Source organism: Poromitra crassiceps (assembly GCF_964638095.1).
Source record: "Poromitra crassiceps genome assembly, chromosome: 15".
NCBI lineage: Eukaryota > Metazoa > Chordata > Actinopteri > Beryciformes > Melamphaidae > Poromitra > Poromitra crassiceps.
The window spans coordinates 19,161,612-19,175,098 of record NC_139634.1 but is presented as its reverse complement, the minus strand read 5'-3'; the positions used below and the strand labels follow the sequence as shown (position 1 = coordinate 19,175,098).

At 44.1% G+C, this 13,487-nt stretch overlaps 2 protein-coding genes across 2 annotated transcripts; both read right to left on the bottom strand.

The window, feature by feature from the left end:
- Positions 1 to 749: 749 nt before the first annotated feature.
- On the bottom strand, positions 750 to 3,943 carry tstd1 (thiosulfate sulfurtransferase like domain containing 1). The gene is made up of 4 exons (XM_083652090.1): positions 3,735 to 3,943; positions 2,059 to 2,187; positions 1,102 to 1,264; positions 750 to 993 (listed from the first exon to the last, which is right to left on the bottom strand). The coding sequence occupies exons 1-4, from the start codon at positions 3,745 to 3,747 to the stop codon at positions 939 to 941; spliced, it is 360 nt and encodes a 119-aa protein (XP_083508216.1). The 5' UTR covers positions 3,748 to 3,943; the 3' UTR covers positions 750 to 938.
- Positions 3,944 to 4,095: 152 nt separating this feature from the next.
- On the bottom strand, positions 4,096 to 6,522 carry LOC310790405 (LRRN4 C-terminal-like protein). The gene is made up of 2 exons (XM_083652089.1): positions 6,353 to 6,522; positions 4,096 to 5,318 (listed from the first exon to the last, which is right to left on the bottom strand). Exon 2 carries the CDS (start codon positions 5,314 to 5,316, stop codon positions 4,576 to 4,578), a length of 741 nt encoding a protein of 246 aa, XP_083508215.1. The 5' UTR covers positions 5,317 to 5,318; positions 6,353 to 6,522; the 3' UTR covers positions 4,096 to 4,575.
- Between the last annotated feature and the right edge of the window lie 6,965 nt (positions 6,523 to 13,487).

The window sequence follows — 13,487 nt, the reverse complement described above, 5'->3', positions numbered from 1 at the left end:
GCTAGCAGTGCCAGGTGGCTAGCCTCCCTGTGAGCTTGACTGCTTCGAACGTCTTTGCCATTATACCGGCTTCTTCTAGCTGAACACACAACATTAACCAAACTCTGTTAAACACGCAGGTAACTCGCTGTAAACACATTAGCAGTTAGTTAGTTACCCGCTGTATTTCCTTCAGCATCTTCAGTGTCGTGGGTGGCTCGTGACCTTCCTGTGAGTGTCTGTCACCACACACAGCTGACACGCGCGCGCGCACGCACACACACAGTCGCGCTGGTAATGCGCGTTGGCAGACCCCCCCCCCCCACACACACACACACACACACACACTTAATACCACCGATGTTAATAATTATGTGTTAAGAAATAATTCACAGCACTCTAACCTGTGTTGAACCTGTCGGGTTCTCAAAACTGCACATTTTGGAATCAGTCAAAGTAAAGGTACACCTGTGCAATAATTAGGGTGTTTAATTAGCATCTTGATATGCCACACAAGTGGATGGATTATCTCGGCAGAGGAGAAGTGCTCACTAACACAGATTTTAACAAATTTGTGTGACAACTTTGAGAGAAATAAGCCTTTGTGTGCATAGAAAAAGTCTTGGATGTTTTATTTCAACTTGTGAAAAATGGGAGCAAAAACAAAAGTGTTGGGTTTATATTTTTGTTCAGCATAGATGAAACTAGTAGCCTACTGATATTACAATGTTGGTGTAGCCTAAGTGATGATCCACACAAGTAATTATGAATCTGAGCAAACACATTTTATTTAACATTTTAAATAGGCCTACAGTGGATATACTGTACATCTATCACATATAAAACAGTATCAAGAGAGATGAAAAGAAAAACATAAAAATATTTCTCGATTTTGCCAATGTAGCTTTCACATTTGCCTTTCGTGGAAATATTAAGTATAGGCTCTCCATCAACACCAATCATTTCCCCTCTTTCTCAGACCACTCCTTGTATCCTCCGACATAATTACGTGCACTAAAACAGAAGAGAAGAGAAGAGAAGAGGCATATTAAATAAGAGTTGTCATCAATACACAGCTATTGTATAATGCCATGCATGTACAGTAAGCGATAACTTATTTACCTCTGATATCCGAGTTGGTGTGCCTTGTCTGTGGCCACTGTCCCTCGCCTGCCCATCTGGCAGTGAAACACCAGCTCCGGGGCGTCCAGCGGTGGCTTGCTCACCCCGTATTTGGCCTTGAATTCTGCAGGATCCAGTGCAAGAGCACTCTCCACTGTATCGACTAGGACAAGGACGGGAAAAGAGAGGGAGGAAGGACAGAGAGAAGAATATTGTTCAATCCACTCGGAGAGGGAGGGACAGTCAGAAACAGCTCATCTGAAGCCTTCATAAACTGAAAACCAGGCCTACACCAATACCATTCACCATGGCAAACTGATGGATTTCCAGTATTCCAAGTGAAACCTGCAAACATGAGAACTGACATTTTTCAACATTAAAAAAGAAAATTAACTACTGAAAATGAAGTAGTCCTTCAAAGCTATTTTTGACAATGGATACGCCCCCCACACACACATACAGTAAATGACTGAGTGAAGCTCACCTAAACTTGCGAGGCAGCTGGATTTGCGCGAGATCATGAGATCACGATCACCAAATCCATCTAGCCACGCTCCAATCTATTGGTTTGAATGCGAACCAATCAGCATCCTATGAGACAGCTATGGGCGGGCTTTAGGTGTGACGCCAGTGAGAGCAAGCAGTGCAGCTGCTTCTATAAGTGACTATGTGCGTTTGTGGGCGACATGTGCACATGCGCTAGCCTGCACAGTTTAAGAAACGTCTGGAAATTAATGACAAATTCATTTGACACACACACACACACACACACACACACACGCACACAGTATCAGAGAGAGGGGAGAGGGGGGTGGTGGAGGAGGGTGGGACCTGCTGCTGACCTCGGACATGCACACCCGCACCGTGTGCCAGCCCTTCAAAACGGTTTTCCGAGTGACTTGTTCACAGATGGTTATGTGAAAACAAACCATCTGGCAGCGTCAGGGTAAGGCTCACCTGGGATGTGGATGGATCCTGGGATGTGTCCTTTATCCACTTCCTCTTTGGAGCGGACATCGACCAAAAGGAGGCTCTGGCTCTTTGCCAGCAGGACTTTGAGATCTGCATAGGAGATCTCCTGCTTTTCTGGGAAAGGGGAGAGGCATGAAAAAGATTTGAGCTTGAGAAGCCATTGCTTAGTTCCTCATTAGTTTCCTAGTAACTACTCTAAATGTTGCGTACCTTTTATTGTAACGTGTTACTGACATGGCTATGGTCATAGCCTTTTTGTAAGCCTGGAGTTTGATACATTGAGAGTGTAGGACAAACCTGTACACAGAGGTAGAAGCATGGAGATGAAAGGTGCTGAACACAGATTAAATCTCTGACTCCCACCTCCACTTTCAGGGCACATTCCATTCCACAAGATTGTTCCCCCATGTTTGCATGTTTGCATTCATTCTTCCTTTTAGATCCAGACAGGGTGTGTACTGTGTGTACTGTGTGTGTGTGTGTGTGTGTGTGTGTGTGTGTGTGTGTGTGTGTGTGTGTGTGTGTGTGTGTGTGTGTGTGTGTGTGTGTCTCAGTCACCTTTGATATACTGTAGTACAGCATGCACATGTTCACTCAATATGATTCTATGGGTGAAACTCTAAAGTTGAGACATGTTGTGTACAGTCTCTCAGGATTAGTTTACTTTAGCTAAATACTGTGGTCAAAAGAGACAGGAAGCAGTTTGGCAAGGTGTCAAGAACTCATGAACAGATGCAACAAAGCATGAAACTGTGAATAGTCATGATCAAATTGGTATTCCTCATGGGCGTAACCTATTAATGAAGAATTTAACCCCACAAGGTCAAGGCCCACATGGACAACATTTCTCTGATTGTTCTTAACAGACACTGTGTTGCATTTGGCGTCCTCTTCAAGCCCATATAGACCAATCCCTCATGATGTCATCATCCCGGCCAATTTTCTCAAGGATTTCCTAGTAGGGACTAATCTAACTAATGAATTAATCTCTTATTCCCGGTTATTTCCTGGACCTTTTTAATTTGGCCTGTGTTCAGCCTTGATCCAACAAACTGTAATAATTGTAGACCATCTCTAATTTGCCTTTTATTTCAAAGATCTTAGTAGTAGTGAGTAAGGAAGGAGTACTTCTCATGTACAGTAGCCTAGCTACCTCTACTCTTTACTTGAGCTGACCTGCTCTGAGCCAGTAATCTAACTACTTCTTACTTCATGCCCACTCTGGGACAGATGGGGAAATTGGGTAACGTTTAGGTGAGGAAGCGAGGGGTAAAGAGGAAGAGAGATGGAGAGAGACAGAGAGGGAGGGAGGGGGGGACGGAGCAGGAATGACAGGTTGCTGGCTCCCAACGGTTTTTTTCTTTCTTTTTTTGTGCCGAGTCATTCTGACTGCAGTGTGCTGTGAGACATATCACACGATAATCATTACGTTACTTAATATTCTAACAGCAATGACTGTTTTCCTAACTTTTTGTTTGTTAGAGAATTTCATTGGGTCATGTAACACAATGACAGTTGGCTAACATTAGACGTTTCATGTCATTCACAAATTCAGCTGTTAAAACCAAACCAAAACTCAGATATCAGTAAACAAACAGTCGCACTGACGAACTAGTCAAATGAAACAAAAGGCTTCTTGCACAGTGTGCAAACTCACGTACCTGCGTTCGCCATTCTGATTGTGTGTGAATCGATGTTTAGTATTCCTTAGTGTCCTCTAGTATTCCTGATGCTGGGATTGTCTCCTTGGCCGAAGTGCACGCTAGCCCTTGATCATTGGGACTGTCCCTTTATATTATAATAAACAAATAAAAGTCTTCATAAGGCGGTTAAAAAATACATCTTCTTCCTGCTATCGTTTGCTGAGAGATAATTGGCTTAGATACCGAGGGAAGGCGGCACACCGACGTAAAATTGTAGCCAATCAGATCAAGTTCCCACTTTCACCGCTCTCTGCTCTCTGCTCTCTGCAAGAGTTTCAAAATAAAGGTTCCGCATAAAATAATGATTCAAACAGGACATTAAAGCTTTTATTAAAAAGACGTTAAAAAAGTTGTTTTGTTTATTACAAAAGTTTCTGTATATCTTAAAAGATTAATATTTACAATTAAATTAATCTGCGATAGAATTAAAACTCTTAAGCCTACAGAAGTTAATTTGCCAGCAAATAAACCCGTAGTTTTTTCCACAAAACCATAGATAGACTGTATATCACAAAACCAACCAGCTGACCATTTGTTAGTGTTATTCCACAAAGTTCTTGTTTCAAAATATTTAAATCCTAATAAAATAGAATAAAAGAAAATAGAATAAAAAGAAAAGGAAAATGCAATGATTGTATAGGCCTATTCCTTGAAACAGGAACATAAACAACTTCTGAATTCTATCATTAATCACAGCACCATCTTGAATTTTTGAGGTTTGTTCCTCAACAGCCTGTCTTTCTGCACCACTCCTTCTCACAGGTTTCCCTCGGTGGTGTTAGAGGAGTTCTCCAGTCCTTCAATGGAGTCCCTTCTTACACACTTGGCACTTCCAGAGGATCACGGCCGCCGCGCAGATGACTAGGAGGAAGGCCACTCCCCCCCCTATGACCCCTGCCCTCAGCGCATAATCGGAGGAATCAGGGAGGGCGTAGCGCTGGCAGGAGAACTCTGAGGGGGCGCTGCGTCCTGCCTGGTTCACCGCCTCAACACACACGTTGGCCCCGGCTTCCAAGGACCCCACCAGCCCCCGGCGCTGCGCTTCCCCGAACTCCAGCGCATCCTCTTCACTTCCCTCCACCACCACTCTGTACCCAGATACCACTGAAGAAGGGGCACACCACTGGACCTCCACCTTCCCTCCGCTGTCCCCATCGATGACCAGCGCTTTGAGGTGTGGAGCGTGAGGGGGGTCGTCAGGCCCACTGAAGCCAGGGCAGAGGCACCCGGTCTGGGCTGCAAGACGGGTGCAGGGCTCCTGGTTCTCCAGGCAGGAGTCGTACTGGCAGAGCTCGCTGCGGAGCGGAGGCTTAACGGTGGAAGGCACGATGGGAGGGGGGTTCTGAGGGTCCAGGTCATCTTCGTAGTCTACTCCATCTTCTGTGCCCCCACCGGTCACAAACAAGATTCGCGGGCGAGTGACGGGAGGGGAAGTGGGGACGGCGCGGGCGAAGAGGAGAGGCGAGGAAGAACGGAGGATGGGGTCAGCCGGGGTCAGAAAAAGTAGAAGCACAGCCAGGTTCCTGCACAGGGACATCATCTCTGTGGACAGAAAGGGACAAGACGAAGTTAAGAATTTGTGTGGGAAAACAGGGGTCACAGCAAAAATCACTCACGGGTCACTAACATGGTTGGAATTATGTTTGCCCACAGCAAATCACAAGAAAACATAAGAAAATCTGCCTTCCTTCATTCTTTCTCAGGCGCTACTTTGCTCTTGTGTGTGAGAAATATTCCTGTAGGAGGTGGACACTGGTGTGGTAAGGTGGAAAAGAGGAACTGGTAATAGCACAGAAACACAAAAGTAGCAGTTGGCGTATCGTTGTAGCAACAGTAGTTAATAGTGACTCAACACTCGAGCAGCACAGAAAACCAGATGGAATGCTGGCATGTCGGTCACAGGACAAAAGCATAACAATAATGAACCATTGTGGTGGTATGTAACACAAAGTTGTGGGCCCTATAGGGATAAGCAGTCTTTGTCTCTGTGGGCCCCCTTCCTCTCTTGATCCGTGTCTGTCTGTCACGCATCGTTTGAAATTCGAGGCCCCCCCCCGCATTGGGGCCCTGGGTAACCAGTACCACTTTCCCCCCTACTATGACCCTACAGACTAGAGAGAGGGATGATGTGACAATAAAAGTCCCAGCCTGGCGCCAGCAGAAACTCATTTTAAATCACACAGTTTATCTTTAAATGGCGTTGAAACATGATTGTGACATGGGAGTATGCTTGTGGTAATGTATAGTTTCCATACTGAAGACAGCTCTGGATGAATAAATGCTGAGTGTAGGAAGAAAGCAAAGCATGTGGTGACCCCCCTTCTAGTGTTTTATTGGCTGCTGGCAGCGAGCCAGGTGGTTCCTGTGGGAACCCCGCACTGAATTTGACTGTAAAGACTTTTTCCCAAGATCAGCTTACATCTTCTAGTTTGTTTTGTAACACGCAAACTACCTCATCCTAGAAGAACCACCGACAAGCACATCTCTACCAAGAAGCATGCACACACTTATCATCACCATATAGGGATGGGAATGAGAAGGAAAGCGAACCAAAGTGCTGAAAAGTTTAGGCCTACCTGTTGGATGGTGAGGGATATAGTTCACGGTCTCTCTCAGTTTCTTCTGCTCTCAGGTTGCCTGCCTGCTGGCTTCCCTCTCTATAGCGTCTCCTGGTCTCACCGTCTTATTTTGTTCCCATCTACCACCTCCTCAACACCCCCTCTGTGCCTCTCCCTCTCTCTCTCTCTCTCTCTCTCTCTCTCTCTCCCTCTCTCTCTCTCTCTCTCTCTCTCTCCCTCTCTCTCTCTCTCTCTCTCTCTCCCTCCCTCTCTCTAGTCTGTCTTTTTTCACTTCTTGGCTCTCTCTCATACATCACCACCCCGCCCCCTCATCCCATTGCTCCCAGCTCTTTCAGAGTGTGTGTGGAGAGGGGTGGGAGTGTGTCTGCCTGTGTGCCTGCATAGCATATTAATTTGCTCAGTAACAGCAGGAGGCAGGCATGCGCTTGTTGCGGCTACGTGTTTGTGAAATAGGCGTAGGTGTCTGTTTTCCATTATTTGGTCTTAAAAACTATACTAACAAGCAAAGCTCTGTGTGTGTTCTCGCTTAAGAGCAAAACATATCCTTGTTTCAGTGTGTGTGTGTGTGTGTGTGTGTGTGTGTGTGTGGGGGGGGGGGGGGGTGAAGAATGCATCTTGTATGTTTATTATAACCCCCCTCCCTCCACCCCCTATTACCCCATTGTGACGAGCAGGAGGGGATCAAAGATGAAGCCTTGTAGGGGGCAGAGCTGGCAAAACGAACAAGTCATCACATATCCCAGGAACTCGCTTGGGCCAGGAGGCAGGAATCTTCTTCTCTGGTTTATTTCACTCAACGGCAAGTTCCAACACTCAACAGATGTGCTGTGGTGGTAGGGCTTGGTATCGGTTGTCAATACTTTTAAAGGTATCGACCGAAATAACCCAGTACCAAGTAGTATCGAAACTTCTCCGGTCAAACGATACTTGCATTCCATCCTTTTTGTACACAGATGTGGGGGGGGGGGGGGGTACTATTTGATTGGCCCAATAGCCCCTTCTCACGGGGGCCATTTTGTGTCGAGAAGCCAGGGTAAACACAGGTGCAAGCAAAACACTAATGAGGGTTTCCAAATCCCAATCATGGAAGTTGGAAACCCTCATTAGTGTTTTGCTTGCACCTGTGTTTACCCTGGCTTCTCGACACAAAATGGCCCCCGTGAGAAGGGTCTATACCGCAGCACCTATAGAGGGTATGCATGTGATGTCACAGAGGCAGAAGTCACTGTGGGGTCACGCCCACTGAGTCACAGCAAGACTGAGCTTGAATGCAGTAATCAGCCTAGATAACTGACACCTGCTGCTCAGGGAGGAACTTGACACTCATTTTGACACTCATTCCTGATTGAGGGGGCGTGTTCCAGTGGGTGTGCATACCCTCTATACAACCCATACAGTGTGTGGTGGTGAAGTTGACAGAGTTGGCTGTTCAGCATACCGAAGAAAGTACATCGAATGAAGTATTCTATCGGTATCACTGTAAGGGTACTGGTACTGGTACTGGTATCATAATTTAAAAAATATATAATAACCCATTGTTGAAACTGACCTATCGGATGTTCACCAAAATGTCACTTGCCTATTTGCTGCATCTCCACAGACTAAGCCAAACCTTGACCTTATTTCTAACAACAACCCCAACATGAACCATACTGAATATCTATACTTTTCACTTTATTGTGACTATCACCTAAAACCCAGTAGGCATTTTACTGACGCATTACAGCCTAATGGTTTTGAGCTGAGCATCAGGTTTGGATTATAGATGCTGACTGTATAATGTGTTACCAATTAAGTCAGTTTGTCCCAAAACAAAACAGTTTAGCTTGCGGCGTCCCACACTCATCACTGTGGAATCAACGCAATGCCAGATGACTCTGGCCTTTTCCTTGTAATATACTCCTTTAACAAAGGAGTTGAAATGACCGAATGTTAGAGGCGATTCCTGAAATTCACCAGTGATTCATCAAACATAAGCCTCTGATGGATTTAATGGATCACTCAAATTAACCAGAAGTTTAAGTGATTCATTAAAGTCACCAAAAGTTTAAATGATTCATTTCAACTCTTGTTTGAGAAGAGGAACGATTATGTGTCCAATGAACCAGCAGCTGCATCATTTCGAGCGGGTTTATGAGACTATAATGATGTAAGCCTGGCTTTACTTCAATGGAAGACTTAAAAAACCTACAGTACAAGCATACACACACACAAACACAAACATATACAAAACCTTTATCCTTGTTTGTGACCATGGAGGACTGTAGTTTGTGACCCATCCTTTCCTTTACACTGCATCACTTGACTTACTAGCTAGCCCTTTGCTCCTCTAGGGAGCATAGGCCATTGACACACGTCCTTCATCTCACTCGGTTATTGGCGGTTCTTTTCTCCCCAGTTGAGCCCACTCCCAGCCATTTCTGCCTGGACATCTCTTCTCCAGATGTTCCTGGGGCCACCTCTTTTCCTTGTTGCTTGGGGGTTCCATTTCAGGGCTTGCCGGCCGGGTGATGTTTGTGACACCGCACATACATTTACAGTAAAAATGTATTGCTAAATGTGTGGTGACAAGTAAGTATGTCACTGTCATTATGGTTGAAAGATTGCGAAATTAGTCTATGACCAATTAACTTATTTATACTGTGTGTGGGTGTCTATGGGAAGAGGTAGGCCTATAGATAGACATTAAGGATACGACAGTGTCACATGCTAGTTGTATGTGTGAGCTCATTATGCACAGGCAAGGATATAATGGTAATGCTTTAGAATACAGCCTGCAACTTACAGGGTAAATACAGGGTATAAGATCCGTACTTACAGGGTGAGTACAGGATACAAGATGTGAATTTATTAAATAAGGGCCCCCTGTAGTTATACCGAATTAACACTGCTTTAGAATACAGTCCGCCCCCCTGTAGTTAGCATGTAGTTACTATGTAACTGGGAAGGGGGGGGATTAACACTGCTTTAGAATACAGCCTGCACCCCTGTAGTTACTATGTAGTTACTATGTAACTGGGAAGGGGGGGGATTAACACTGCTTTAGAATACAGCCTGCACCCCTGTAGTTACTATGTAGTTACTATGTAACTGGGAAGGGGGGGGATTAACACTGCTTTAGAATACAGCCTGCACCCCTGTAGTTAGCATGTAGTTACTATGTAACTGGGAAGGGGGGGGATTAACACTGCTTTAGAATACAGCCTGCACCCCTGTAGTTAGCATGTAGTTACTATGTAACTGGGAAGGGGGGGGATTAACACTGCTTTAGAATACAGCCTGCACCCCTGTAGTTACTATGTAGTTACTATGTAACTGGGAAGGGGGGGGATTAACACTGCTTTAGAATACAGCCTGCACCCCTGTAGTTAGCATGTAGTTACTATGTAACTGGGAAGGGGGGGATTAACACTGCTTTAGAATACAGCCTGCACCCCTGTAGTTAGCATGTAGTTACTATGTAACTGGGAAGGGGGGGGATTAACACTGCTTTAGAATACAGCCTGCACCCCTGTAGTTACTATGTAGTTGCAGATGTTGAGATGGAGATGTTAAGATGTGTTTTTTTAATTCAACTGTATTTATTGTGGGGCCCATTTCTATGTACTTTGTCATCGACTTGAGAGCCACAACTGGAAAGAAATCCTGTAGTAAAGCAACTACATGGTAACTACAGGAGTGTGGGCTGTATTCTAAAGCAGTGTTAATTCCCTCATAGTTACTCTGTAACTATAATGTAACTACAGGGCCTCTTATTCCATAAATTCACATCTTGTACCCTGTGCTCGTAATCGACTTGTAATCTACTTGTCTGTACTTGTCTGTACTCTAAAGCGTTACAGATACATATCTCTCTCTCTCTCTCTCTCTCTCTCTCTCTCTCTCTCACACACACACACACACACACACACACACACACACACACACACACACACACACACCCAGCTGTGTCTTGTTTTGGGATTAGTGCTTGACTATAAACTTCCCTTGCCTCTTTTGTCTGTGCTCCAGTGTAGGATATGTTTTGATGGTCTGTTGGGTTTGTTTGCAACAATAGATTCCAGGGATTTATTCTGTTGTGTCTTTGTGCACTTTGCCAAAGGATCTCTAAACCTCTCTTGAGTTCCAGCTACTCCTGCCTCCTGCATGTGCATTTTGGGGGTTGTAGCCTACCCCATGTTAGAAATTAGAAATTAGAAAAACTAAAACTAAGATGAAAACTAAAGATGATCATGAACTGAAATAAAAACAAAAAAGATGTTGTGGTAAAGACTGAGGTAAACTGTCCAGGTATATGTCTAGGTAGGCTATAATTAAAATTAAATGTTTACGTTAAGTGCTTTCAGTTGTATATGCTGTATAAAAAAGAGAAAGAAGTATTTTGAAGTGGTCCCAACCTCAAGTTAGTTGAGGGTGTGTTGAAAAATTTTAAATCTGAAAGTAAAATTGACAAAACATGGGGAAAATATTTATACCTTTAAAAATACACCTACAAAGATAGTTAAAAAAAATGAAATTAATTAAGTATAAGTTAATCAAGTCTAATGCAACTTCTTAAACTATAATAAAGTTAAACAGAAAGGGAAGACTTTCTGAGCAGGTTGTTGACTCAGTGATGAATGTGTGGAGTCATACATATCCAGCTCTCAGGTGGAACGGAGCATGGATTAGGAGTCAAACTGCACCCAGATTGTTGCCACTGATAAGCTGCATTGTTTTGTCTCTGATGGTTTTCCATCATGCCCATGTACCCCCATGTACTGGTGACTCAAGACGCTCTCGATGCTTTTGTTAGAACCCAACATCATCATGCAAGACGCCAGACATCCATCCCGAAAGGGTTACACTGTCTCCGGGTGCTCTCCTCCCACCTCCTCTGACAGCGGTGGGGCGACGTGCTGAATTTTTGTAGGAAGTGTGAGAGTGTGAGTCATGGTAAAGAAGCTGCGCCAGCGCCTATCCCCCCCGCCATTATTGCACGGCATGTCAGAGCATGCTGGACATGCATCAGACAACCTGCACGTAGTCTTACCAATGCTAAACCGACCGCCGTATAGAATGGAAATGTACTAAATAAATAAATAAATAAATAAATAAATAAATAAATAAATAAATAAATAAATAAATAAATAAATAAATAAATAAATAAATAAATAAATACAAAACATATGTGGGAGGGCTCTCATTTTGGACCCCGCCCCCCATGTCTATACCATGGTTACGCCCTTGGCACCGTGAACTCTCCACAAGACATTCCTGTTCAATTTCTTTCATTCTCAAATCGACCAAACAAGATATGCTATCGTAAGAAGGCAGGAATTTCACTGACCCACCTGGTGCATTTAACACCTTTTGGTTGCCGCCCACTCTCTCTCTCGCTCCCTCCATCTCTCAGAGCGATAGCATGGCTTTATCAGACTCAAAAATGTGTGGGCCCCTCGACGTCCCACTGACATTATGCAAGGGCTCATTCCTTCTCCTACCCACACCTCTCTGGGGTAATCATGAATTCCCCTTCAAACAGGAAGCTATATTGAGCATATCCCCCATGACCTTTGACCCTCCCCCCCACACGTCATACAATAGGAATTTTAGGGGTAGTATTGGAGCTCTTCGAATGGCTATTTTTAGCCCTAACATTGTGACGGCGGCAGAGTGGGCTTCGTGATCACGCGGGGCTAATTGGAAACAGGCCTGATGATGAGTTCCTCTTGTTTGAAGACAAATTCCCATGAAATCTGAGTCCATTTGCATGAGTGTGTGTGTGACTCAAGACCATTTATTGCTGGCAGAGACCATCCTTCAACAGGAGGACTTGATTTTGAGTTCCAGTGTAAGCATTGAGCAAGTATCCGCCCAGCTAAAGTGACCTGAAGCAAAACACTGATCTCTACAAGTTCAAGGGGGTTGATCTGCAGCTGAGCCTGACCTCTGACCTCACTGGAGTAGGGCCAATCTAAAAGAGACATTTATAATGAGGGCTGATTACGTTTCTTCTTATTATTATAGAAGACAACTTAGTTACGATTTGATTGGATTGGATCAAGCGGTGTGGCTGAGGGAGCAAATTGGCATGATGTGAGCTCACATGTCTTGGATGTTGAGTCAGAGTGGTGAAGAACAGAACAGAACTGTCCATCTGGCTGAACTTACTGCCACTGCCATATTTTTTAATAAGAAGAAGCGAGTTAAAATAGGCATTGGTTGGTTACCTGCCTGGTGGATTAGACTAGGTTAAAATCACAACCAATATCTACAGCCTATACATTATAGCTTGTCCTGGTGGCTGATATCAAAGGGGAAAATGAGACCATTTATGTAATGTAAGTATTATTACAGCGTAGTAATGAAGTGGTGACAATAAGAAGAATGGCTAGCCTACAACCTAGCATGCTGAAGTGGGGGAGTAGGGGTACTGAATAATACCCAGGGCCCCAAGCTGAGAGGGGCCCCCCAAAGTGTAAAATGCCCTTTATGCTCCTCAAGTGTATATTCATAAATATGTTATTCTTCTCTTTCACACAGAGACGGATCACCCTTTGGTGGGCGAGAACTAGAGACTGAAAGTATAATTTACTGTTTATTTCACATGAAGGAAGTGAATGTATCAAAAACTAGTGTGTTGTATGAGCTCCATATGGCAAGTTTGTCAAAGAAAATGGCCTAATTGAGCCCACTTAGTTTGTAAGTTACATTTTGAAGTTGAGAAAAATCAAGAGGTGCATTGTAACAATTATCAAAACATTTTTGTGTAGTGCAAGCAAAATTTAAATAGGTATTTTAATCAATAACAAATCGTGAATGAATAAAGACAACATTTTGAAAGAGATATAATTTATCTTAACAGCCTAACCACAGGCGATGACTGGTGAAACCAATGCTAATCTAGCACTATTGGGTAGCACTAGCACCAAATCGTCGTCAGCAATACTTAGGGATGTGTTCAATAATTGATCAGTAAATGAATATGGAGCTGTGTTTCAGTAGTGGTTGGTAGACGGAGATGTTAAATGGAATAATGGTGGGGACGAGACGAAAGTGGAGCAGGGCCCAGAGTCACCTCCTGCGCAGAGGGGCTATAACTCATAGCTAAGTATGTCCAGATGTGTTCATCACATCTCCTGTGTTTCCT

What these genes read in the sequence shown, in the direction of transcription:
- tstd1 (XM_083652090.1), bottom strand. An exon ending in AGGATCCATCCACATCCCAG is followed by an intron (nt 1,265 to 2,058) that starts GTGAGCCTTACC and finishes TCCTTGTCCTAG; the next exon opens with TCGATACAGTGGAGAGTGCT. An exon ending in CACCAACTCGGATATCAGAG is followed by an intron (nt 994 to 1,101) that starts GTAAATAAGTTA and finishes CTTCTGTTTTAG; the next exon opens with TGCACGTAATTATGTCGGAG.
- LOC310790405 (XM_083652089.1), bottom strand. Translation starts at nt 5,316, where the DNA reads ATGATGTCCCTGTGCAGGAACCTGGCTGTGCTTCTACTTTTTCTGACC.